This window comes from Sciurus carolinensis, chromosome 1, assembly GCF_902686445.1.
Source record: "Sciurus carolinensis chromosome 1, mSciCar1.2, whole genome shotgun sequence".
Lineage (NCBI taxonomy): Eukaryota > Metazoa > Chordata > Mammalia > Rodentia > Sciuridae > Sciurus > Sciurus carolinensis.
Window position 1 is genome coordinate 188,595,410 of NC_062213.1, and position 24,838 is coordinate 188,620,247.

A 24,838-nucleotide genomic window follows, 5' to 3' on the forward strand; every position below is an offset into this window, starting at 1 on the left:
GACTTTTATTTTCCTGGAGTTAATAATTGCCTCATTTTTCATTTGCTTAGTTCTGAGCACATATAGCTAAGTCTCTTCAAACATACCAATAGATCTGTAAAATGCCTTTTCCATGTAGTCACATCATCCACCCATTCTTTTTGTTTTCCTAATGATCTCCTGAACCATTCCTCCTTCCTCTCCTTTTCACTGAGTCTGGTTGCTATCTAGACAGCCGCACACTTCCTCTCCTCTGTTCAAGCACCTGTTTTCTGACTTGAAAATCTCCATTTCTCTTGGTTTATACCCTCATTTGTGGGGAGAAATCCTCCAGTCATTTCCTGAGAAAGGGAATATAGAGGCAGATTATTTTTTTTATTCCACTGCTTGTCTAAAAATGTCTTTTTTCTATCCTCTTTTTTTTTTTTTTTTTTTGTTTGTTTAACCATATCAGGAATAGTAGATGGAAATAATTTTCCATCAGGATGTTTTTTGGGTACTGAGGATTAAGCCCAGGGGTGTTTTACCACTGAGCTACATCTCCAGTTTTTTGTTTTTTTTTTTTTTTTTTTTTGGTGGGGCTGGGGATTGAACCCAGGGCCTTGTGCATGCAAAGCAAGCACTCTACCAACTGAGCTATATCCCCAGTCTCCAGCCATCATTATTTTTTGTCTTGATACAGGATCTTGCTAAGTTGTGAGATTGATCACAGGGTCTCACACAAGTGCTGTACCACTGAGTTATATCCCCAACCCTCTTTATTTTTATTTTTTTTATTTTGATACAAGGTCTCACCAAATTGCCTAGGCTGGCCTTGAACTTTCCATCCTCCTGCCTCAGCCTCCAGAGTAGCTGGGATTACAGGCGAGCACCACCAGCCTGGCCTTCCATCAGAATTTTGAAGGCATGGCTTCCTCATCTTCTAGCTCCCAGCATTGCCACTGAAGCATCTGAAACCATTCTGATTCCTGATAATTCATACATAATCTGTCCCGTCCACTGCCAAACTTTAAGGAACTTCTCCTTATCCTGGGTAGTCTGACATTTTGTGACAATGTGCTGCTTTATGGTGACTCTTGTTCGTTTGACCTGGACCCTCAAAGCCTGAAGACTCATGCTCCTGAGGATGAAATGTTCTTATATCATTTCTTTGATAGTTTCCTCCTCCGCTCTTCCGGGAACCCATGGAACACCCATCAGTCAGATGTTAGACTTCCTGGACTGATCCTCTAATTTCCTGATATTATCTTTTTGTTGCAGCCTCTGGAAATCCCCTTTTCATTATCTCTCAACCCTTCTATTGACTTTTTAAAAATTATTTTGACTCTTGTGCTTTATTTTCCCTGTACCCTTTCCTCTTCTCTTCTTATTCCTTCTTTTTTAATAGCATTTATAGCATCTTATTTCATGGACACCATCTCCTCTCTTAAGTCTCTGAGGACATTAATAACATCTGTATTTTCTTCCTCTCTCTGCATTAACGACTTACTTCGGATATCTTGGCTTGTTTGTCTGCTTTGTCCTCCCTCTTTGGTCCTGGAGATTCCCTTCAAATATCTGGTGAGACATGACTACAGGTTAATCTTCAAGTGATGCATTGAATAACTGATTGGTAGCTCTCTGCGTGTGTGTGTGTGTGTGTGTGCACGCGCGTGTGTGTGTCTTGGCTGGTGGGTTTTGCTGTGAGGTCACTGATAATCTGGCATTCACACCAAGGACCTGTGAACATCGGTTTCCATAAGCCTCTCCTCTCCTTTCTATGTCACCCACTCTGACTGTGAGGATTCAGGCTGCAGAGCGTAGGAAGGGAACTTCCATTTGGTATTTCAGTCTAACCCTTTCTGTGTCTACTGCCAGATTTCCTCCTGGTTAACTTCTCTGGGGACAGAATTTGGCTATCTTGCCAAGTGGAGGGGTGGTCACCTGGCTGTGCCAGGAGCAAAGCGGGGGTGGGGTGAAGGGTCCCATTGCCCCCTCTGTGGGCATCAACCTTGTGCCTGTTTTCAGTCCCACAGGTTCACCTTGCTCAGCTGGTTACTCTCCTTCCAATCCCTTCGTGACTTCCAAGATAAGGGCTGACATCTCTTGGAGAAGGTAAACTGAGGCAGAAGAGGTGAAGTGACTTTCCCAGGCCACATGACTAGTAAGACCAGAGCTGGCATCCCAATCCAGGCAGTCTAGTGCCAGAACCTAGTAACCACGTTGCTCTACTCCTCCTGGGGACTAGTTACCTCTCCTTCTACCTCCGCCTCTCATAATGAAAAGTCAAGGAATGTGGCCTTATTATAAGCTAAGAACTGTCTGCTTACCTGATCTTACCAGGCACTCTTAGGGTCCTGTTCGGATGAGGGATGCTCAATCTACACATAATGGGACAGTATTTGGGGATAAGGGCAACGATGACCATCTGGCCTCTTGGAATGTATCGGAGGGAGCACAAACTGAACAAACTGCAGCACTAACTAATATAGAGTTGCCCACTACTGCTGCTCAGCCATGATGCATAAGAACTCCTACAACTCAACAGTAAAAACACAACTTGATTAAAAAATCAGCAAAAGACTTGAACAGATATTTTTCTGAAGAAAATGTACAAATGGCCACCAAGCACAAGAAAAGATGCTCACTACCACTAAGAATTAGGGAAGTACAAATTAAAAGCACAATGAGATGCCACTTCACACCTGGTAGGATGAGTACGAGATATAAAACAACAGAAAGAAGCGTGGGCAAAGGTGTGGAGAACTTGGAACCCTGAGGCCTGTGGTGGGAGGGCAGAAGGTGCAGGCACTTTGACAAACAGCATAGCACCCTCAAAAAACTGAACTGTCGTATGACTTCATAATTAATCCTCTGGGGAGATACACAAAATAATAGAAAGCAGAGTCTTTTTTGGAGGGTGTACCAAGAACTGAACCCAAGGGCACTTAACCACTGAGCCACATCCCCAGTCCTTTATAAAATTTTTTTTTTATTTTGAGATAAGTTTTCACTAAGTTGATCAGGGCCTTGCTAAGTTGCTGAGGCTGGTCTCAAACTTGCAATCCTCCCGCCTCAGCCTCCCAAGTTTCTGGGATTACAGGCATGTGCCACCATGGCCATCAAAAGCAGTCTTGAAGAGATATCAGTACACCCATGTTCATAGCAACATCGTTCACAAGAGCCAAAAGGTGGAAACAACCCAAGTGTCCTTTGACAGATGGCTGGATAAATAAAATGTGGTATAGGTTGAATAACCCTTATCCAAAATGCTTGGAACCAGAAGCATTTCAGTTTTCAGATTTTGGAATATTTGCATACTCATAAGGAGATGCCTTGGGAATGGGATCCAAGTCTAAACACAAAATGAATTTATGTTTCATATACACATCGCCTGGAGATGATTTTAAAACACTATTTTTAGTGCACCTACTTCTTAACTGTGACCCCTCACATGAGATCAGGTGTGGAATCTTCCATGTGTGGTATCATATCGGTGCTCAAAAAGTTTAGAATCTTGGAGCATTTCAGATTTTGAGATTTTGGATTAAGGATGCTCAACCTACATATAATAGGATATTATTCAGTCTGAGAAAGGAAGGAGTTTGGGCTGGGTGCGGTGGTGTATGCCTATAATCCCAGCAGCTTGGGAGGCTGAGGCAGGAGAATCGTGACTTCAAAGACAGCCTCAGCAAAGTGAGGTGCTAACCAACTCAGTGAGACCCTGTCTCTAAATGAAAATACAAAATAGGGCTGGGATGTGGCTCAGTGGTCGAGTACCCCTGAGTTCAATCCCCAGTACCACAAAAAAAAAAGTAGAAAGGAAGGAGATTTTTTTGTTTGTTTTTGTTTTTAGCTGTAGGTAGACACAATACCTTTATTTTATTTTTGTGTGGAGCTGAGGATTGAACCCAGTGCCTCACTCGTGCCAGGCAAGCACTCTACTGCTGAGCCACAACCCCAGACACAAGGAAGGAGTTTTTTCCCCACTGATTCTGGGGATTGAACCCAGGGTCTCACACACTTGGTAAGTGCTCTGTCCACTGCTCTGCTTGAGCCACGAAAGAAGGAAATTCTGATATGCGCTACGTGGATGAACCTTGAGGCCATTGTGCTAAATAGAATGAGCCAGTCAAAAACCGTGAATGGGGCTGGGAATATAGCTCAGTTGGTAGAGTGCTTGCCTCGCATGAACAAGGCCCTGGGTTCAATCCCAGCACCACCAAAAAAAAAAAAAACTGTGAACGGGGTAGGATTTCTCTTACATGAGGTACTTAAAGGAGGCAGATTCATAGAGTCAGAAAGAATGGTGGTGGTCAGGGGCTGGGGAAGGAGAGGATAGGGAGGCATTGTCCACTGAGTACGGAGCTTCAGGTGGAGAAGCTGAAACAGTTCTGGAAGCAGATGGTGGTCACAGGTGCACAGCACTACATAATATACCATACATGTAAAAATACTTACTATGGTTTTGGTTTTAGGTAGGGTCTTGCTATGTGGCCCAGACTGGCCTTGAACTCCTGGGCTCCAGTGGTCCTCCAGTCTCTTCTCCCAAGTGGCTGGGACTACAGGCATGCGCTACTATGTTTGGTACAAAGTGGTTGTTGTTTACATTGTGTATATTTTCCCCGGGTTCCTGGTTGAGAGTCATACTGCATATTTTACTGGGAGAACAAATCTCTGTTGACATAAATCTTGAAGGAATAACAAAATAAGAAGAGAAATACCAAATGTTTGGGTCTGGGTTGATCATATATAAGTTACAGAATAAAACAAAAAATAGTTATGGAAAAAAAAAAGATCTGGCACCAGGCATAGTGGCACATGCCTGTAATCCCAGCAATTCTGGAGGCTGAGGCAGGAGGATTGCAAGTTTGAGGCTAGCTTCAGCAACTTAGTGATGCCCTAGGCTGCTTAAAATTTAAAAAACAAAAAGGGCCGGAAATGTAGCTCAGTGTTAAAGGGCCCCTGGGTTCAATCCCCAATACAAAAAAAAAAGAAAAAGAAAAAAGAAATAAAGAAATAAAGAAAAAAACAAAAAACAAAAAACTGGCAGGCAACCAGGGGAGTCCCAATACCATCATAGCCGATGTTAGGACTCCAACATATAAATTTGGGGTCGGGGAACACCAGCGGTAATCAAGAGTTCTCACAGTATTTATTTTCTAAACTTGAAAGTGGAGTAAGAAAATTCCTTAGAGCCATTCAGATCTTGGCTCCTGAGCCAGGCATGGTGGCCTGTAGTCCCAGCTGCTCGGAAGGCTGAGGCAGGTGGATCACTTGAGTCCAGAAGTGTAAGACCAGTCCTGGCAACATAGCAAAACTCCCTTCTCAAAACCAACAAAACAAAACAGATCTTGGCTCCTTAACAGCCATAGCCAAGTGATCCTGAACAAACCACTCCACCCTTTTGAAAACTGTTCCACTGGAAATTTTGGTGTACAATGCTGTGTAGGGGCCAATACACGAGAAAATATCCAGCTTACGGGCCACCCTGTAGGTGGGAAGTGGCAGCCCTTTCGTTTCTCCCCCTGATACGTGTTCTGCTTTTTTTCTCTTAAGGTTTAATCGTTGCCCTTTCGGGGGTGGGAGTATGGCTCAGCGGCAGAGCCCTTGCCCAGCACGCTCAAGGTCCTGGATTCGATCCCTGGCACTGCAGGGGGGAAAGAATTACCCATTGGACCTGACCCGGGAGTGAGGACCGGAAAGCTGTGGCTGAACTTCTCTTGACTCTGAGATGCTTTTAGGAAACCCTTGGCCGAGTCCAAATCCCCATTAGCTCCTATTGAGTTATGCGGCTGCCGGGGCACTTGCTCCCAACCAGCTCTCTCAGCCCTCTTGCTTCATTTAAAACACCAAGTGGTGGAACACGTCCATTTCCAAGCCCTAAATCCACTCTGCATTCTGTCACACCCGCCCCACTGCAGAGGATCATCACTACTTCTATTAATTTTCTTTCCATTTGGTGGAGGTTGGTTGTGCCATCCCTCTGCCCACACCACCCGCACGCCAGGCTCCGTCCCATCCACACGCCTCCCTGGGCCTCTGGCCTCTGGACAGCTGGCTGAATACCCTCATGCAGACTGACAAACAAGGTCTTTGTGAGAATCGTCTCCCCAGGGAACCCGGACTGTTGGTCACAGAGGCTGACATCTTAATTCCTGAAGCCCAGAAGGTGAACACGCCCATGCCTTGGAGGCAAGGATGAGGTTGGTCTGACAGTTTCTTTAACAATATCCTCAGGTGCCAGCTGCACAATGCCAAGGGCAGCGTGTGTGCTATCTCATCTCATCCTAACGGGACCTTGAGGGTTAATAGCAAACCCCTTCACAGGGGAGATAAAGGAGGGACAGTGACAAGATCCCAACTCAGATCCGTCTGGTTTCCAGAGCACAGGCTCTTAATTTTTTTTTTTTTTTTTTTTTTTTTTTTTTTTGGTGGTACTGGGGATCGAACCCAGGGCCTTGCAAGTACTCTACCATCTGAGCTATCTCCCCAGCCCAGGTCGGTGCTTTTGAAGTTCACTTTCCCCGGCCTCCTTGCCACCTGTCTCAGCTTTTTAACCAGTGGCCCTGGCCAGGGGCTCAGTTCAGAGGCCAGGGCTGAGTGGGATGAGCTGGTCCAGGGTGGGTTTGCTTCACAAAGTCCAGCCGTTCCTCACTCGTCCCCAGATCCTGCTGTGGTCCCAGGATTCAGCAGAAGCTTCAGAACAACGTCACAGGTACAACGCGGGACCCAGTGGGGCCAGGAGAGGTCAGCCCAGAACAAAATGTATACCTCTGTCTGGTATTTATGGACAATGACTCTGTGCCAGCACTTTCTCTGGCAAGATTTATGTACACCTGTGCTTTGTTTTGCTTCTTAATGGATGATAAACATCTGTCGGGTACCTACTGTGCACCTGGCTCTTGAAGAGCATTTTATGGCACTTAATCCTCACAGCACCCCATGAGGTAGACAGTATTTATTATCCCCAGTTTACAGAGAGCAGATTGCATTGTCCAAGGCTGCAGTCAGAAGGGGGCAGCGAGACTCAGAGCCAGGGTTCTGCCCTGAAATTCCAGTGCCTTCCTCTTGGCTTGGGTTTTAGCTTCTCCCCTGTGGGCTCGATGACTCTGTGGCCCTCACGTGCTCTTTGGCGCACCTCTTACTCATTCCTGGGTCCAGAAGCTATGGCAGAGCCTGGCACAGAGCTGGAAACGCACCTGTGGGATGAACACACGTCTCCCTTCCCCACTGGACAGGACAGCCCTCGGCAGGAGCCATGGCAGCTCAAGGCCTGCTACACACAGTGTCCTCTACAGGGTCTCTGTGTGCAGGTGTCAAGGTGCCCCAGTCCTTGGAAGAGTCACAGACAGAAGACATCAATCAGGGCATTGCTTCTCCCTCCCTCTCTCTCTCTCCTTCCTCCCTCCTCCCATCCTCAACCTGGACCAACTTATAGGCCCTGCAGGATGCCTGGGTCTGACCCTGTTTGCCCTGCGTCTGAAGTGACTCAGCTCTGTAGGGAGCGAGGGAGACATTCACTCAGATCATTTATCCAAGGAATCTCATTTGTTTCTAACGAAACTGAGGTTTTTGTTTCTCACTTATGCACAACAGCCCCTGGGGGTAAAGTGGGGGCAAGAGACCTAAACAAACAAACAAACAAAAAAACACACAATAGCATCAAGACTTCAGTCTGATCCACCTTGTGGCACCTTAGGATCCAAATGGAACAAAACAGCCTCAGCCCGGATTGAAACCCATAGGGGACCCTGACCAAATGCACTGCAGGTTGCTGGAGTATTCAGAATTAATTTTATTCCTAAATACTTCTTAAGCTCTCAAAAATAGCAGATGATCAATATAAAATGTTCACACAACACAGAATAACTTCATTAAAAAAAAGTTTTAAAACCACTGTTAACATTACAAACCATCATTACAGATACCATGCAGACCATTTTAGATAAAGAAGAGCTTGCTGTAAGATTGTTATATAGCTGTGTCTCTCAAAAATACACTGTGTAAGCCGGGTGCATGGTGCACGCCTGTAATCCCAGCAGCTCAGGAGGCTGAGGCAGGAGGATTGAGAGTTCAAAGCCAGCCTCAGCAATGGTGAGGTGCTAAGCAACTTAGTGAGACCCTGTCTCTAAATAAAATACAAAATAGGTCTGGGGATGTGGCTCAGCAGTAAAGTGCCCCTGAATTCAATACTCAGTTCAAAAAAAACACTGTGACCTTGGACTGGGGTTGTGGCTCCGTGGTGGAGCACTTGCCTAGCATGCATGAGGCACTGGGTTTGATCCTCAGCACCACATATAAATAAAATAAAGGCATTGGGTCCATCTACAACTAAAAAACTTTTTTTAAATACACTGTGACTATCTTTCCATATTTATAGATACAAATTAATTTTTGGTGACTGGTTGTTATTTTAGTCCAGGGGTCAACAAACTTATTCTGCAAGGGGTCAATAAAAAAATATTAGAATTTGCAGACCACATAACGTCTCTATCACGTATTCTTCTCCTTTGTTCTTACAAGCCTGCAATGGTGTTAAAAAAAAAAAAAAAAGTTAACTTTAGGACCATTGAAAAACCAAACTATGGTCTAGAGCTAGTCTCCTTTATGGCTCCTGAATAAAGTTCCTTCATAAATCCCCTTTTGGGCCTGGGGGTGTGGCTCAGTGGTAGCACACTTGCCTAGCATGCATGAGGCCCTGTGTTCCATCCCCAGCACTGCAAAAAATAAATAAATAAAACAAGATAAACTCCCCTACTGAAGGATATATTGGCCGTTTCCACTTTTTTGTTATTATGAATAATGCTGTGATAAACTTCTCTGGGCAGACAGATGGGCTCTTTGGGAAAAAATTCCTAGAAGGAAGCTTCATGGTGAGGGAAGAAAAAGGAAAGGGGGGCTTTGCAGATGCAATTAGTTACAATGAGGTCATATTAGATTGGGGTGGGCCAATAGAACCAGTATCCTTTTAAGAAGAGGAGAGAGCCAGGTAAGGTGGTGCACACACCAGGTAAGGCAGGAGGATTGCATGTTCAAAGCCAATCTCAGCAACTTAGCGAGATCTTGTCTCAAAATAAAAAATTAAAAAGGCAGGGGATGTGGCTCAGTGGGAAAGCACCCTGGGTTTGATCCCTGGGACCAAAAAAAGAAAAATGAAAGAAGAAGAAGAGGAAAGGACACAGAGATGCATCAAAGAAAAGAGACGTTTAAAAAAAAAACAAAAGGAAAATTAGTGGTAGCTACACACCAATGGATGCTGAGGATCGCCAGCAACCAGAAGCTAGGCAAGGAAGTCTTTCCCAAGAGCCTGCAGAAGGAACGTGGCCTGCTGACCCCTTGATTTCAAACTTCAAGCCTTCTAACAAGTTCTGTTGTCTCAAGTCACCAAGTTTACAGCAATTTGTTACAGCAGCCCTAGGAGACTCAGAGAGAGGAGTTGTCTATTTACCAGGTGTGGTCTAACACACAGAAGCAATGTCTGTTAAAATGGCTCCCCAGGCTGGGGATGTGGCTCAGTGGAAGAGCCCTTTCCTAGCACGTGTGAGGTCCTGGATTCAATCCCCAGTACAAAAAAAAAAAAAAAAAAAAAAAAAAAAATTGCTCCCCTTCCCATCCTCCCAAAAAAGGCCTCTTCTCATCTAAAATATAGCATGTTGCCTTGGTATTGATCCTAAAGAATTAAAGTCAGCCTAATGTAGCAATACACCATGACCATGCTCAGAGCAGTACGGTTCACAATAGCCAGACTATGGGACCAGCCTAGGTATCTGTCAATGGATGCATGGATAGAGAAAATGAGGTGTATGTACCCAATGGCGTTTTATTCAGCCATAAAGAAGAATGAATTTATGTCAGTTGCAGAAAAATGGATGGAACTTGAGATCATTATGTTAAGTGAAATAAGCCAAACTCAGAAAATCAAGGATCACATGTTTTCTCATATCTGGAATCTAAAGAGAAAAAGGGAAAAGAAAGGTGGGGGGAGGTCACATGAAAATCAAATCAGAGCGAGATGGGCAGAGTAGAGGAAAGAGACCAGGGGAGGGAGGCGGAGAGAGAAAGGGGGAAAACTGGGGAATGATATAACAACAAATCTCACCATTATGTACAATTATAATGTACCAATAAAAATATGAAAAAAATATGGCATATTAGCACTAAAAGTAAAAGTGGTAGGTGAGGATATTTTGAGTGTGGTTTTTTTTTTGCAATGCTGGGGATCGAACCCAGGGCCTTGTGTTTGCAAGGCAAGCACTCTACCAACTGAGCTATCTCCAAGCCCTTGAGTGTGTACTGTGTCACTCTCCCTGATCGGTGGCATACACGTGTTCATTCTCCCAATGAATCCATGCAACCACCACAGGAGGTATTATCAGTCCTACCTTGCAGGTGTGAATGTTGATGCTCAGAGAGGTGAAGTAATTCACCAAAAGGCACACAGCTCGCCCAGGGTCTAGGTTGACCCTCGGGTCTCTCACACTCCAGAGCCCACATGCCTGACCACTACCCCCTCTTCTCCCTCTATAAAAAAATTCAATCCTTTTGTTTTATAAAGGCACAGTTACAGCAGCGATCACAAAGTCCCTGCCTACTGCAGGGAACCAACAGCTTACACAAAGCGACTGCCAGCAGTTGGGGTCCAGCTGGGGCTCCCTCTATTTGCAGACAAAGGGTGATTGCTCTCCTGATGGGCAAAACAAGCCCGGCTGGGCAGCCAGGGCTGCAAGCTGTGTCCCTGCCCACCATTTAACAGGGGTGGCAAGAGGCCAGAAATTAATTAGCTGTCTCAGTTTTGGCAAAGCCGGAGGAAGGAAAGTGGTTAATTATAACGAGGCCCAGTGAGCATGTCACAGTAGAAGATAAAGGGCTGGAACCTGGAAATAAAGAGTCCCTGAGTTGAACATGAGTGGGGAGGCCAGCCGGGTCACACTCAGCAATACACAGCACAGATGCCGAGGTCAGTTCAGTTCAAGAACCACGACAGACTCAAGCGGGTCCCCATCACCCTGGCTCTGCCCTGGCTTAAGGTTGGCTGGACCACAGAGTGCGCAGCCAGAGCCGAGGGAGGCCCCCTGGGAGCAGGATCCACAAGTGCCTGCGACTCTGGAAACAGGACACGACCTTCCTACCAACTCCTATGTCATGCCACCTGAGTGTCAGAGCCTCAGGTGGGCTCCACCTATAAAGAAGAGAGAGTTCCCCCACCCCACACCCACTCAGGGGTGCAGAGAGAGAGACAGATGACTGATCAAGTGTTCGAAGTAGTGCAAGGTCCCTGCTTGGTGCGGGGACACACAGGGCACCATGGGAACCCAGACGAGGGCTGCATTGGTTAGGGCCATCAGTGGCTTCCTGGAGGAAAGATTTAATAAGCTGAAAAGCAATGGGCGCCTCTGAGGTTCCGACACATATTCCCCTCTTGTCTCTAACTGGAAATTTTTTATTACCTATCCCAGTAACTTCACAGCGGGAATCTCAGAAGCAAAGTGCCAGTTTGATATTTAAGAAATACTTGTGATTCTGCCAGCGGCTCAGGAGGCTGAGGCAGGAGGATCACAAATTCAAAGCCAGCCTCAGCAACTTAGTGAGGCCTTAAGCAACTTAGTGAGAACCTGTCTCAAAATAAAAAATTTAAAATGGGGTGGGGGGACTGGGGATGTAGCTAAGTGGTTAAGCACCCCTGGGTTCAATCCCTGGGGATGGAAGGAAGGGAGGGAGGGAGAGAGAGAAAGATGGAAGGAAGGAAGAAAGGAAGGAAGGAAGGAAGGAAGGAAGGAAGGAAGGAAGGAAGAAGAAGGGAAGTAGAGGGGAGGAGAAGAGAGTGGAGGGGAGAAGAGAGAAGAGAAAAGAAAAGAAATATTTGTAACTTGGGAGGCTGAGGCAGGAGGATTTGCAAGTTCTGGACCAACCTCAGCAACTTAATGAGACCCTAAGGACTTAGCAAGACCCTGTCTCAAAATAAAACTTAAAAGGGGGCTGGGGATGTGGCTCAGTGGTTAATCAACCCTGGGTTCAATCCTCAGTACCAAAAAAGAAATAGTTAGAGATGCTGCCCTTAGGGACAGGGACTGAGCCAGGAAACAAGGCAGAGAAAGAGGGGAACACAGATTCTGCCCTCAGGGAGCAACCAGTAAAAGGAAAAGCAAACTCAAAAGTAAGCCATGGTAAAACCTTGTTTCATGACCATCTATTTCTGTGTATGTCTCTGCTGTGGTTCAGATGTGGACTGTGTCCCCAAGATTTTGTGAGTTAATGTGAGGCATTAAGATGGAAATAAGCCAAATATGGTGTTCAGAGGGGGCCGCCTAGGAGCCACTAAGATAAGGCGACCTCATGATTGAATCCTGGTGGTTTTACAAGAAGAGGAAGGAAAAACCAGATGTGGTGGCACTTGCCTGGGGTCACAGCTACGCAAGAGGCTGAGGCAGGAGGATCAACTGAATCCAGAAGTTTGAGGCTAGCCCAGGCAACAAAGCAGGACCCTCTCTCAAAGAGAGAGAGAGAGAGAGACGAGACAAAAACAGACACAAATACACCTCCATGTTCCCCTTCTCTTGTGATCTTGTGATGTGCTGCACCACTTCAAGACTCCACAAACAGGGCTGGGGCGATAGCTCAGCTGGTAGAGTGCTTACCTCGTAAGCACAAGGCCCTGAGTTCGATCCTGAGTTCAATCCCCAGTACCACAAAAAAAAAAAAAAAAAAAAAAAAAGACTCCACAAACAAAAAGGTCATCAACCAGATGTGGTCCCACAACCTTGGACCTACAGAACCATGAGCCAAAATGAACCTTTTTTCTTTATAACTTACCCAGTCTGTGGTATTGTGTTATTAGCAACAGAAAACATACTAATACAGTCCCGCCTTTTCCTGAGGGTCCAGCACTGGACAAAGACACTTGATTCACATCGATGAATTTAACAACTGACCACAGAGAGCACATGTCCGTGGCATTTGTCAGAAGACTCAGAGAGGCGGAGAAATGTACCCAGTGTCACACCAGCCACAGGCTGTAGTACCAGGACTCCAGCCCAGGTCTGTCTGATGGGTTACGTGTCAGCTTGGCGAGGCGACAGTCCCAGCTATTTAATCAAATGCTGCTCCATCTGTGGCTGTGACAGCACTCGGTCATTGGGGCTCCCACTGCTAATCAGTTGACTTTAAGTGAAGGAGATTCTCCTTGGTGACTAGGTGGCCTCCTCCAATCAGCTGAGGGTGTTAAGAAAGCACTGAGGTCTCCCAAAGGGAGCAGACATCCCACCCGGGACAGGTCTGCAGCATCCTCTCTGGCCTGCGGGTGTCCAGTCCCGCAGCCTGCCCTGCAGATGCCAGTCTTGCCTTTCAGACCCAATGACAGCAGAAGCTAACACCCAGAAATATGCCCCACTGGTTCTTGTGCTGATAGGACCGTAACTGACATAGACCAGGCCAAGGCTGGTGCCAGGGAGACACCAGGGAGACACAGTCTCCTCACCCAGAAAAGAACAATGACAACCACTTCCAGGCTGGGTCGAAGGAGGGGTCGACATGATGAGAGGCAGTGTGACAGAGTGACAAGAGGGCAGGCTGCAAGTCTGTGGGCAAACATCTTTCTTCTGTGAGCCTCAGTTTTTTCACCTATAAATTGGGCACACTAAATCGTTACCATCTCATAGAAGTATCGTGAAGATTTGAGATTTGGCACTTAATACTTTCTACACAAACACCTTTTTTCCCCTCTGGTATGGGGGATTGAACCCAGGGGTGCTCTACCACTGGGCTACATCCCCGGTTCTGTTTATTTTTTATTTTGAAACAGGGTCTCGCTAAGTTGCTGAGGCTGGCCTCAAACTCAGGATCCTCCTACCTCAACCTCCTGAGTTGGTGGGATTTCAGGTGGGTGCCACTGCACTTGGCTCATTTCTGAGTTCTTAATGATTTTGAGGCCTTCCTCTCTGCCAAGTTGATGGTTCAATCCCACAATTCCATATAAAAAGAATGCCCACAAGTTTATTAGTCTTAGTAATCGATATGTGGATGTGACACAGTTTGTCTAAACCATCTCCCCCAAGGGACATTTTTTGAGGACAAAGGGTCAGGAAAGCCCTGTGCAGAGCACTTCATACACATTCTCTCATTTGAACTGCACCTCCCTACCTGGGAGTTTATGAGTCTTAACGTAAGTCTGCTCTACTCCAGACCCTCTCCAGATCCCTGGTCGCACGGAAGTCATTTCTTTACAGCAGGAATTGCAAGGTATGCAAAAATGGACATTTTTGCATGCCTGGACTCTGGGAATCAAGAGGCCTCCGTCGATTCAAAGTCTGATTCCACCATTTCCCATCTGTAGCTCTGGCAAAGTGAATTATCTCTGAGCCTCAGTTTCCTCACCTGTTAAACAAAGAGAAGCTCAAAGAGCTGGGAGAATTAGATGAGATAATACATGTGAGTCGCTGCCACCTGCTCAGCACCGGGAAAGCTCAGCCATTGTTTCTGGTGGGAACCTAGGCCCAACCGATATGCCAGTTTTGCTGGGGGGCACTCTCTTCCCTGGGATGACAGGGCCTTGTTTGCAGTGCTGCTCCATTTGCTCCCCAAGGGAGGAATGGAAAATCACCAGATGTTGGGCCCTCCCAGGATTCTGGGCGGATGAGCTTTTGTAACCAAGGGAAGCATGACTTCCATCTGTCCTGCAGGGGCATCTGACCTGACCAGGAAAAGCAGCTTCTCCCTTGGCTAATCCCTGGCCCTGGTCCCCTAGTGCTGGGCAACCAGCCCGGAGACATCATTAGCACCTACGGCTTCGTGCTGGGGGCCAGCCTGTGCCAACGCGTGCCTGCCTCATCTCCCTTAACCCTGGAGTTTGCTGTTCCCTCTGCCTAAAACACTCTTCCTCGGCTCATTTTCCTGCTCCCAGCCTCCCATCCACAACTGCAGCCCTGCCACAGTCTCTCCCAGGGTCTTTTGAGTTTCCTTCATTGCCGGTGGCCGTGCCCTTATATCTACTTGTTTATTATCTATCTTTTCCCACTAGAATGTCAGCTCCCCCAGGCGGTGACAATCTTCACTGTGGCTGCATCCCCAGCACCTGGAACTGTGCCTGGTACTTAGGAGGAGCTGTCAAATGTTATGTTGCCACCACCTTGAGACACAGGTGTTTTTTTGTCATCTCCACATCACAGAAAAGAGGCTTGCTCACTGAGCCGGAGACCTGGACTTGAACCCCAGTATGCGGGCCTCTGAGGAATGGCCGCACCCCCGGGAACTTGGGGTTCTGCAGGTCTGAAAGGTGTTGGCAATAGCCCCCAGACCCAGCTGCCTCATGCAAGAACCCACTTCTCACGCTCCCAAGCACCACCATGGCCAGCCGCCTTTCAGCTCAGAGGATGCCCAGTGTGCCAAGAGATGCCAGGGAGAGCGTGAGAGGTTACAAAGGTGAGTTCCCGTCCTCCTGTGACCAACGCAAAAGACAGGACAATTCCAGGGCTCGGTCTCCTTATTTGTAAATGTGAGGGACTGAAATTGACATAAAGGGTGGTATAGAGGATAGGGTGACAGTCACACGTATGGGGTGCGGGCTCAGAACGACACTCTTCTGATTTCTACCGGATCCTGGGACTTTTGGGTATGTTACGTCATTTCTGAGTCTCAGGTTTTCTCATCTGTAAAATGGGAACAACATTCACCATCTATGGGTTCTGTGAAGATCAAGTGTAGGTGTATATAGACACATCTCTAAGCAGCGCTTGGCCCAAAATAGTGCTCGATAAAGTGTTTATAGATAAATCATTCTCCACAATCCTAGGCCTTGGGGACAAGCTTACCTCTGTGGGAAGAGGAGTTCCACCTCTCCATGTGTGTGTGTGTGTGTGTGTGTGTGTGTGTGTGTGTGTGTGTTTGAATAAAGCTTTTTTTTTTTTTTTAAATCTCATAGGACTTTGAAGTTCAAGTTCTTTCCACTTTTCAAGAAAAAGTAGGAAAAGCTGTACAGGACAAGATTCTTTCCGCACACATCCTTCTTGGCCAGAGACAAAGCCACTGATTTCTGCAGCTGCACTAGCAGCTATAAATCAGTAGCGCGCAACCCAGACACCCCAGCCCACCCCACACCCTAACTGGTAATGGGGCTGCTACAGCCTGCATGATGGCAAATTTCTAATTTAAGTCAGGCTTTCGGTTCTACCCTGCGATTATCCCTCTTCCTGTGTGTGTTGTGATATTCTGGGTGGCCAATTTGATTTCCGGGTCCCAGGATTCTGAGGTTAATGAAATCATTCCTTGTCCTTGCCCAACCCCCTGCCTCTCTAAGTCCTGACATCTGCTGGCGGGGGGGGGGGGGGGGGGGGGTGCATGCTGAGGTCACAGCCTCTGAAAATCATTCTTCTTTGACTCTCAGCTGTGGCGAGAGGGGCCTCAAGTTAATGCTTGTCTGGCCTCTAACTTGTGATCCTCCTGCCCCAGTCTCCCAACTAGTTAGAATCACAGGTGGGCAACACTGCGCCCCACAGAAATCATGTTTTCAAAAATGAGAACGTGCTCGTGATATAAGCGAAAGCACATATGCTGTGATCCCAGTTTCACTGTGTGATTGTGAGTTCATTAAGGTGTGTGTGTATGTGTGTGTGTGTGTGTGTGTGTGTGTGTAGAGAAAAAGAGGAAGGAGGCTGAGAAAGAGAGGAAATCAAAATGACAACACTTTTCTCTATGGCAGTTTATGGGTAACACTTGTCTCAACTGAATCTTCTCCATGTTTTCTGAAATAACTACCTTGTTATCTTTATTGTAGAAGAAAATTTCGAATGTTGAGTTGATAGTTTCCCTATAGCATCCATCCAATAAATCTAGTTCCTCTGTTATGCCAATAATTTGACCAAATGAATGAGAAGCAAGTCTCGCTCCTCACCTAAAAGTCAGAATCTCTGAAAACATTGATGGAATACTAAATGCCTGGCACTGGGCTAAAGCCCTTCACATCACACCTCACGAACTATGAGAGTCCGTCACCATTCCCACTTCACAGATGAGGAAACTGAGGCTCACCAACATGATGCATGAAAGTATTGCTCAAGCTCATTCTCAGTAAATGTCACAGTGGGGTGGCAATTCCAGTGCATGCTGGCTCTCAGTGGCTGTGACCCCACATACAGGCCTCAGAGATCTGCAGACAAATCTGCCCCTTCCCCACCCTTGTCTCCTGCTTCTCTCCCCAGCGCTGGCCTCCATTCCCCATGTGTCTCCTGACTGGCACAGGTGGAGTGGACAGTGAATGGCTTTGGAGTCAGAATGACTTGGGTTCCAGTCTGGACCCTGCCCCTCTTGCTGTGAGAGGCACTTGCTCCCTAGCAGCTCCGCGTCCTCATCTGTGAATGAGAACAGAACGCTCCACTGTGGTGCCTGCTGCAGAGGCGCAGGAAGAGGCTACTCAGCGACTCCTGCCAGCGTCTCTGTGAGTCACACACATTCCCCAGGGGATGAACCCGAGACCCAGGAAGTGGCAGGCTTCAGGCAAGGCCAGGAGATGCATGGGAAGGGGACCAGGGCTGCTGCTTGCTCTCCCTGCTCAGTCTCACCTGAAGTCACCGGCGCCCAGCCTCCTGCTTCCTCCTAGGCAGTGGCCCTGCATTCCAGACAGAGGACGCTGAGGCCAGAGTCTCCAGGGCCCGTCCAAGGTCATGAGCTCTCTCTCCTGCTCTGAGCCAGCCTCTTGGTTTCCCCACATTGAGTCTCTCCCCATGCAATCCACCCCCACAGCAAATTCATCATCTGCACAGATTGTTCCCAAATCTTCATCTTCTGGCCTGTGACCCAAAGCGCCCTCATTTCCCAGCACGACTGATCTAACTGTGGAACCCGAGGACCTGCCCAGTCTCGGTGCCCACATCCAGGCTGGCAGCTGGAATCTCAGCACAGCCACTCCAGGCCTGCCTCCAGTTCTTCTCTGCCCCCTGCCTCCAGATGACCCCTTTCAATTACATGGGGCTGGTCCGTGAAGTTCCTCCAACGTTTGGCTCTCCTCGGGAATCTCAGCCAGCAGGGAGTAAGTTGGCAGGCTCATCACTGACTCCCAGACCCCACTCAAGGCACAAGAGTGGCTCTTGACAGCCACAGTGAGGAGGACACTTGCCCAGGAGGCCCTTCCTGCTTGTGTTCCTGAAGCCTCTCCAAACACACGGCCACCCTGCCCAGCCCTGTCCCCTCAGCCACAGTGAACCTCCTGCCTTCGGATCTCTCACCATCCATGGGGCCTTTCGTTGTCCAAGCTGTTTCCTCTTTCTAGAATGTTCAGTCTCCACCTTTCTACAGAGCCAACCTCAGCTCCCACTTTAGGACTAGGTCCCAGGCATTGCCACCTCTGTCTGGATCAGGTGACTGAGCTGGATCCCACAGCTCCGGGAAGCTGCCCCTCTCCCGGAAGTTGTACCTAATCAGGGGCTCCCAGGCAGTGCTAGGAGGCAGAGGCTTACACTAAGAGTCTGGAGCAGCAGGAGCGAGGCTGGACAGGCTTAGCAGGGGTCAGAATCAGCAAATGTTAGTTGACTGACTAAAGGTGCGGCCCATGTAGGACAAAGGACAGGGCACACAGTGGAGAACGAAGACAATCAGACCTCAATAGCTACCCACTCTGCCCACCTGCAGCAGCTGCAGGCACACTGGGTAATCACAGCACCGACAACTATCAAGGCCTACTATGTGCCGGGTGTTGCACTGAGGCCTTTATATGCATGACCCCATTTCATCTCCCTGATCACCAATCATGATCTCCCGATTTTCCAGTTGAGGAAACGAGGCTCAGAAAAGTTAAGCTGTTTGCCCAAAACCACACCAATAGGACCTGGTGGAGCTGGGATTGAGACCCAGTGCTACCTACCCCCTAGCTGTGACCTTTACCACTGCATCGTCCTCTCACTGGACCCCTCTGGCCTGGAGATGCTTGGCCCCTACCCTCAGCTGGGCAAGAGAGAGGAGAGAGAGAAAAAGACAAGGAGCACACTCTGGGTCTCCAAAAATGACACAGGGACTTAGTATTCCCCCTTCTGCAAAGTTAGTACTGGAGCACCTTTCCCAGCACCTCCTGGCACCTCAGGAGACAGAAGGGACAACCACAACTGTGACCCTGTCACAGCCCATGCCATCTGGCCAGACCCTCCCTCCCTGCTGTGTGTGTGGCAGTCACCTGGGATGGCAGGGAAAACAGGTTGCTTTACCCACATTGCTTATCCAATCTTTAGGGCCCAGGCACCTATGAGGTGGTGCATTTTACAGAAGAAGACACTGAGGTTCAGGGAATCCAGACAGCTTACCAAAGATCTCAATAGGCTTTTGAGACAAGGAGAAAAGCCAGAAGAGACCCAGCTGAGAAGAGATCAAGGGGCGGAGAAGTGTACAGTGTGAAGCCGTCACACAGAGGAAAATGGGTTAGAAAGAAACAAAGGACACTGAGAGTGGGGAGAGAGCGGGGTGCAACACTGCCCAACCCAGGGTCTGGAGAGGTAGCGGCAGGGAGAAAAGGAAGGCTGCAGAACAGACCAGGTGGGAAAGTATTGACTCCATTCTTCTGCCCAGATCCCAGGGTGGGCAAATAAAGTTTGGGGCAGGAAGGAAGTGGGGGGACAGGGAGTCTCCTGCCAAAGACGAAGGGTCTTCTGAGCCCCCCAAGTCCACCCTACCAAAGATCTACTGATGGAAACTCTCTGAGATGCCAGCACAGCTGAGGAAGGAGGGATTGTCCCGGTCTGCAGGGAGGACACAGGGCATCCCCAAGCTGGAGTCCCCATGCCAGCGGGACTCACTGCAGGAGCCCGAGGTGACGCTCCACCTGGGGGAAACGCGTCCTGGGAGATCCTGCTTGCACTTCGCGGAAGCCTTTTTCCTGGGAACCACAGCCTGTCTGCTAGGAGGGCAATTCCCAGAGGCCCCTCTCACGCACCCAGAAGGATGAGGGCGCTGCTCCGGCGGGTCGCGTGGTGAGGAGGCTGTTTGCAGGCAGCGTTGTGTGGTCTGGCCTCCTGAGATGCCTGGTCCTCTTTCTCAGTCCCTCCTCCCTGTCGCTCTTCCTCTGCTGCTGACTTAGCTGTCCCTCCTCATCCTTCATCCTCAGCTCCAAAGAGGGCACCCCTGATCTCTCTGATGGGGCGAGACCCTCTCCCACTCCACAAGCCCTTCCCACAGCAGCACACTTCAGGCTTTTGAGAGCAGGACGCCATTTTCCCTTTTTCCTCACTGTTGGATCCCAGCATCCTTGGAACTTCCTTGAATGAGTTCATTCTTTTAACCTCCTTCACACAGAGGGCCTCCCAGTTCTCAAAGGACTCAGGGTCTCAAAGGCTCAGATTTCCTACTCCCTTTTCTTCAAGCCTCACACCAGTCCTTGGATGGTTTGTTGTTAGGTGGGGGGATGAGCTTCATAGAGAAGCGGCTGACCCACATACACAGCAAGCACTAAGTGGCTTTGAATTCACACGTCTGCCTCCAGAACCCAGCTCTGCCCACTGAACTACCCTGCTTTCCTGCCCCAGGGATCCTCTGGATCTTCCCTTGAAAGCCTTCCCCTTCCTTCAGCTGCCTAAACTCAGGACTGATCCACAATTCACTCAATCACTCCTTTATTTGACTAATCCATGGACCCATTGATTCATTGGCTGTGCCAGACCCAGTATGGGTTGCCAGGGAATCACAGGTGGACCAGAGCTCTAGGATTCCTTAAGGGGACCAGGGAACTTTTCTTCCATCCTGGGATGTCCTCTTCCTACTGCCCTTGGGAGTTTCCTGGCAGAATTTGACCCTTAGCTGCCCTGTGCTGAGCCTGCCTCTCAGCCCCCATCATTCCCCGACCCCCAAGGACAGCAATCGGAAATGCGTGGACTCAATAACATGCAGGATCACAGTGCTCAGGTCCCCATCATGTTCTGAGGATCCTAGAACAAGAGAAGGGACAGGATTCTCCCACTCTCTTCTATGCAATGCTTTGACTCTCCCCTTCCCAGGTAGTTCTAGAAAAAGTTCTGGACCTGGAGTCATAACACTAGGGTTCTAGCTCTGGGTCCGGTGCTGGCTGCAGCAACTGAGAACAAGTCACCTGGGCTCTCCATGAGCAGCAGAATCCTCATTTGTCAGTAAAATGAGGGCAAGGATGATGGTGATCCCAAGGCCTACTGCACACGGTTGTAGGTGAGCATTAACTCATTCGGACCCAGAGACAGTTATACAGACGGATGGCCAGGGAAATGTCTTAGCAACGAGGGGACCTATGGAGCCAGCTATGCCATTTGCATACATTTGACAACTGATTTCCAAAAGATTGGTTGGAAATACACCCAGCAGGCAGAGCCCAGAGCCTCTCCAGAGCAGTCCCTGAGAAGCAGGAGGCCCTCCCCTTGCTCAGTGGTCTTGGGAAAGCTGCGCTCAGCAGCCCAGCAGCCAGAGGCCCTGGGGGAAAGGCTGGAAACGGGAACGAACTACCACTCAGCTTTTCCCAGACTTGAGCTCCAGGAGCTCCCCTAGAGAGCAAGCAGCTCTCCCAGTTGAATCCACTCTCAGGCCCACCTTAGGATGAGTGCCTCCCTCATGCTCCCTTCTTTAATCAGCCCTGGATTCTGCAGGATCTGGAAAATTCCTCCTCCTCGTAGTACAGACAGCTTCCATTTACTGGGTCCAGGCACCAAGCCAGCTGCATTAGATACACTCTTTCACTGACACCTCGCAACAACCCAGCTGAAGAAGGTTCTATTACCATCCCCTTCTATAGGTGAAACCGAGGCTCCAAAGAAGCCAAGAGGTGTGCCCAAGTCACAGAGCCACTTTGTGGAAGAACAGAGATTAAACCCACATCAGCCCGACTCTAAGCCTAGAGTGGGGAGAATCACTGACAAAAACACAAAGCAAAGATCAACCCTCTCTGTGCTCAGGGAAATTTTCCCATTGTAGCTGGTGATGAGTCACTGAAGGCAAAGGAAACTTATACCTTCCACTCCTCCTGGGGAGCAAGGAGGTCCTCAATGCCAAAGATCCTCGAGACCCACAGACCCCATTAGATGCTCCAAAATGCTCCCCGGCAGAGACCCCACACTCTGGAATTCATACTTTTCAATCAAGGAGATTGGTTCTCTATTCTTCCATTGGGAAACAGACAGATGGAAGCTGGGGTAGGGTGAATGAAGTATAGGTCTCAGGGACCCGGCTGGGATCACAGTTCACATCTCTAACCTCTGAGTCCATGATCTGCCCTCTTCCCTACCTGGTGACACCATTGCCCAGAGAAGCTCAGGATTGGGTCCTCGATCAAACAGCATGGGAGACCCATTTCCAACTAGCAGCAAATGCCAGGGTATCTTTCTTGTTTAAGGATGGGAGTCTCCTCTCAGTCCTTTCTGCCCAGGTCCGAGCTGGCAGGGCTGCATCAGGAGGGACACTTCTGGGAAAAGCTGATGATGTTTAGACTGACAAGATCCCAGAACCCTCCACAGATACCAAGAAATGAACCTCACTTTGAGGGGGTCAAAGCACAGATTCCACTGCTGCCCAAACCAACCACTGCTGTCTTGGGCAGGGGAAAAAAAACTTTAAGGAAGAAAAGAGAAAATGGGAGGGAGCAGGTGTGAGGAGATCGGAGCCTTTCCTGACCAGACGTCCATAGGAGAAGGGAGAAGAGAATCTATTAGACAGCCCACTGACATTGACCACTGTATCCATGGGTTCTCCATTGGTAAGGGCAGGGAGCTGCACGAAGATTGGTGCCCATAGCCACTTTGGAGGCCCTCTCCTTTGGGGGTTCAGACGTTTGACAAGAAACAATATAGTCAAAGTCTCATTCTCAGAGAGAATTACAAACTGATAGTTTAGGACGAGCATACACCAACACAGGGACCCCAACATAATTACCAAATGTGACTTGGTAACCCCCCCCCCCATGGTACAAACACAACACACTCTCCTGTCCCCACCAACTAGAGTGTCCCACTCATCAATCTACCCCAAAGGCCCAAAGCACTGTAGAGCATCTCTGCCCACCACTGAGGTTTGGGAGGACTAAACATACACTGGTACTGTCACAATCACCCACTCGCAAACTGACAGACACGAACTGTTGCCAAACTGTCCCACAACCCTGATGCAGAAGCAAGGGGATGCCACAGATGATTAAATGTTAGTTAGGCAAGCACAGGCAGAGCACGCGCGCGCGCGCGCGCGCGCGCACACACACACACGCACACACACACACACACACACACACACACACGATACTCATTTCAGTGTCCCACTCTCAAAGGAAGTACTCTCCCCACCACTGGGCCTCATGCGAAGGCTGGAGGAGTCGGAGGTCCGGGATCCAAATCCGTGGTCACCATCCTCACCCCGGGGCCAGGTCCCGCGGCGCCAGCCCGCAGCGAACTCACCGGACGATGCCAAACATGACAAGCACGTTGCCCAGCAGCCCCACTGCGCACACGGCCGAGTAGAGCGCGGTGATGGCGATAGCCAGGGCGAGGGATGAGGCGCTCCGTGCGCCCGGCTGCCCCGACGCATTGGCGCCCGCACTGGGGAAGGCGCTGGGGAAGGCGCTGGGGAAGGCGTCCGAGGCGTTGGCGAGGATCGGGGGCTGTAGCTCGGCGCCCGCAGAGGGGACAGGCTCCATGGCGACCCCGTGATCGGCTCTGGGTCCCTCTCCACCGTGCGCCCAGGGCGCAAGGACCTAGCGCTAGGGGCGCACGAAGGGTCGAAGCTGCGGCCCCGACGCCGCCTACTGCAGCGCCCTGGCGGACCGGCTTTCTCTGCGCCTTCTCCACCTGCCCTGCCGCCCTCACTGGCCCTGCACACAGCGTCCTCCGCTCGTCTAGCCCGGAGCGTTGTGAGCCAAGAGCTGCGGCGGGCTCCTCGGACGCGCCCGCCGCGCGCACCACGTGGCCCGGAGGCGGCCGCCAGCCTGCGCCCGCAACCGGGGGCGGGAGCTGCACCACCGGCTCGGAGATGGGCCGGGGAGCCTCCAGCTGCCTCTCTGGTTACACTCTGCGGGCTCGAGGGCGCCCCCACCCCAGCCTGGACTCACCTCCCGCCCCCTTGCCACTTTGGAGACAGAAGAACCTGAATGTGAATCCTGTCTCCCACCTCTGCACTAAGAAGCAGAATAACCTTGAGCAAGTCCCTAAACCATCTCAGGTTCATTCTCTTTATTTGTAAAATGGGGGAAATCTCTCTCCCTCAGAGAGTTGTCGTGGGGTCGGGGGGTTTAGATGATGCGACCACGGAACTCAGCGGTCTTCTTTTCTCTGCTATCGCAGTGTGCGCTCGACTCTGCACCTCGCCATGTCTTCTCACAAGACTTCCAGGATCAAGAAATTCCTGGACAAGAAACACAAAAGCAAAATCGTCCCATTCCCCTAATGAATTCGGATGAAAACCAGTAATAAAATCAGAGGAGACATGGAAAAGAACCAAGTGGTCTAAGGAATGGCACGTGGGATGGCATACACATTTCTACTTATCTTACCTGAAAGGTCACCACTGCCTGGACAGCTGGACATGTTTTATTGAGAATCTGATTTTCTTTTTGTTCCTATGCTCTGCACTAGTAGGTTGGTTCTGTAATAATCATGTGAAACCTTGAGGGGAAAAACTCAGCTCGGTGGGCACAAAGTTAAGTGCTCCATAAATAACCATCATGAGGTGTGCTTTTCTTGCACCCCATTCATTGGCTCCACAATTTTTTGGTAGTGGAGATTGAGTCCAGGGGCACCTACCATGACCTACATCCTCACCACTTTTAATTTTTATTTATTTATTTTTTTTATTTTTTTGCCGTGCTGGGGATTGAACCCAGGGCCTTGTGCTTGCAAGACAAGCACTCTACCAACCGAGCTATATCCCCAGCCCTAATTTTTATTTTGAGATAGGGTCTTGCTAA

General features: G+C 49.1%; 1 protein-coding gene across 1 annotated transcript in view; it reads right to left on the bottom strand.

The window, feature by feature from the left end:
* The window catches only part of Oprd1 (opioid receptor delta 1), a 32,734-nt gene extending 9,027 nt beyond the window's left edge, over positions 1–23,707 (bottom strand). Inside the window, exon 1 of the mRNA XM_047547837.1 lies at positions 23,334–23,707. Within this exon, the coding sequence (XP_047403793.1) occupies positions 23,334–23,572 (239 nt within the window). The 5' untranslated portion in view covers positions 23,573–23,707. The remainder of the gene's footprint in view (positions 1–23,333) is intronic.
* Between the last annotated feature and the right edge of the window lie 1,131 nt (positions 23,708–24,838).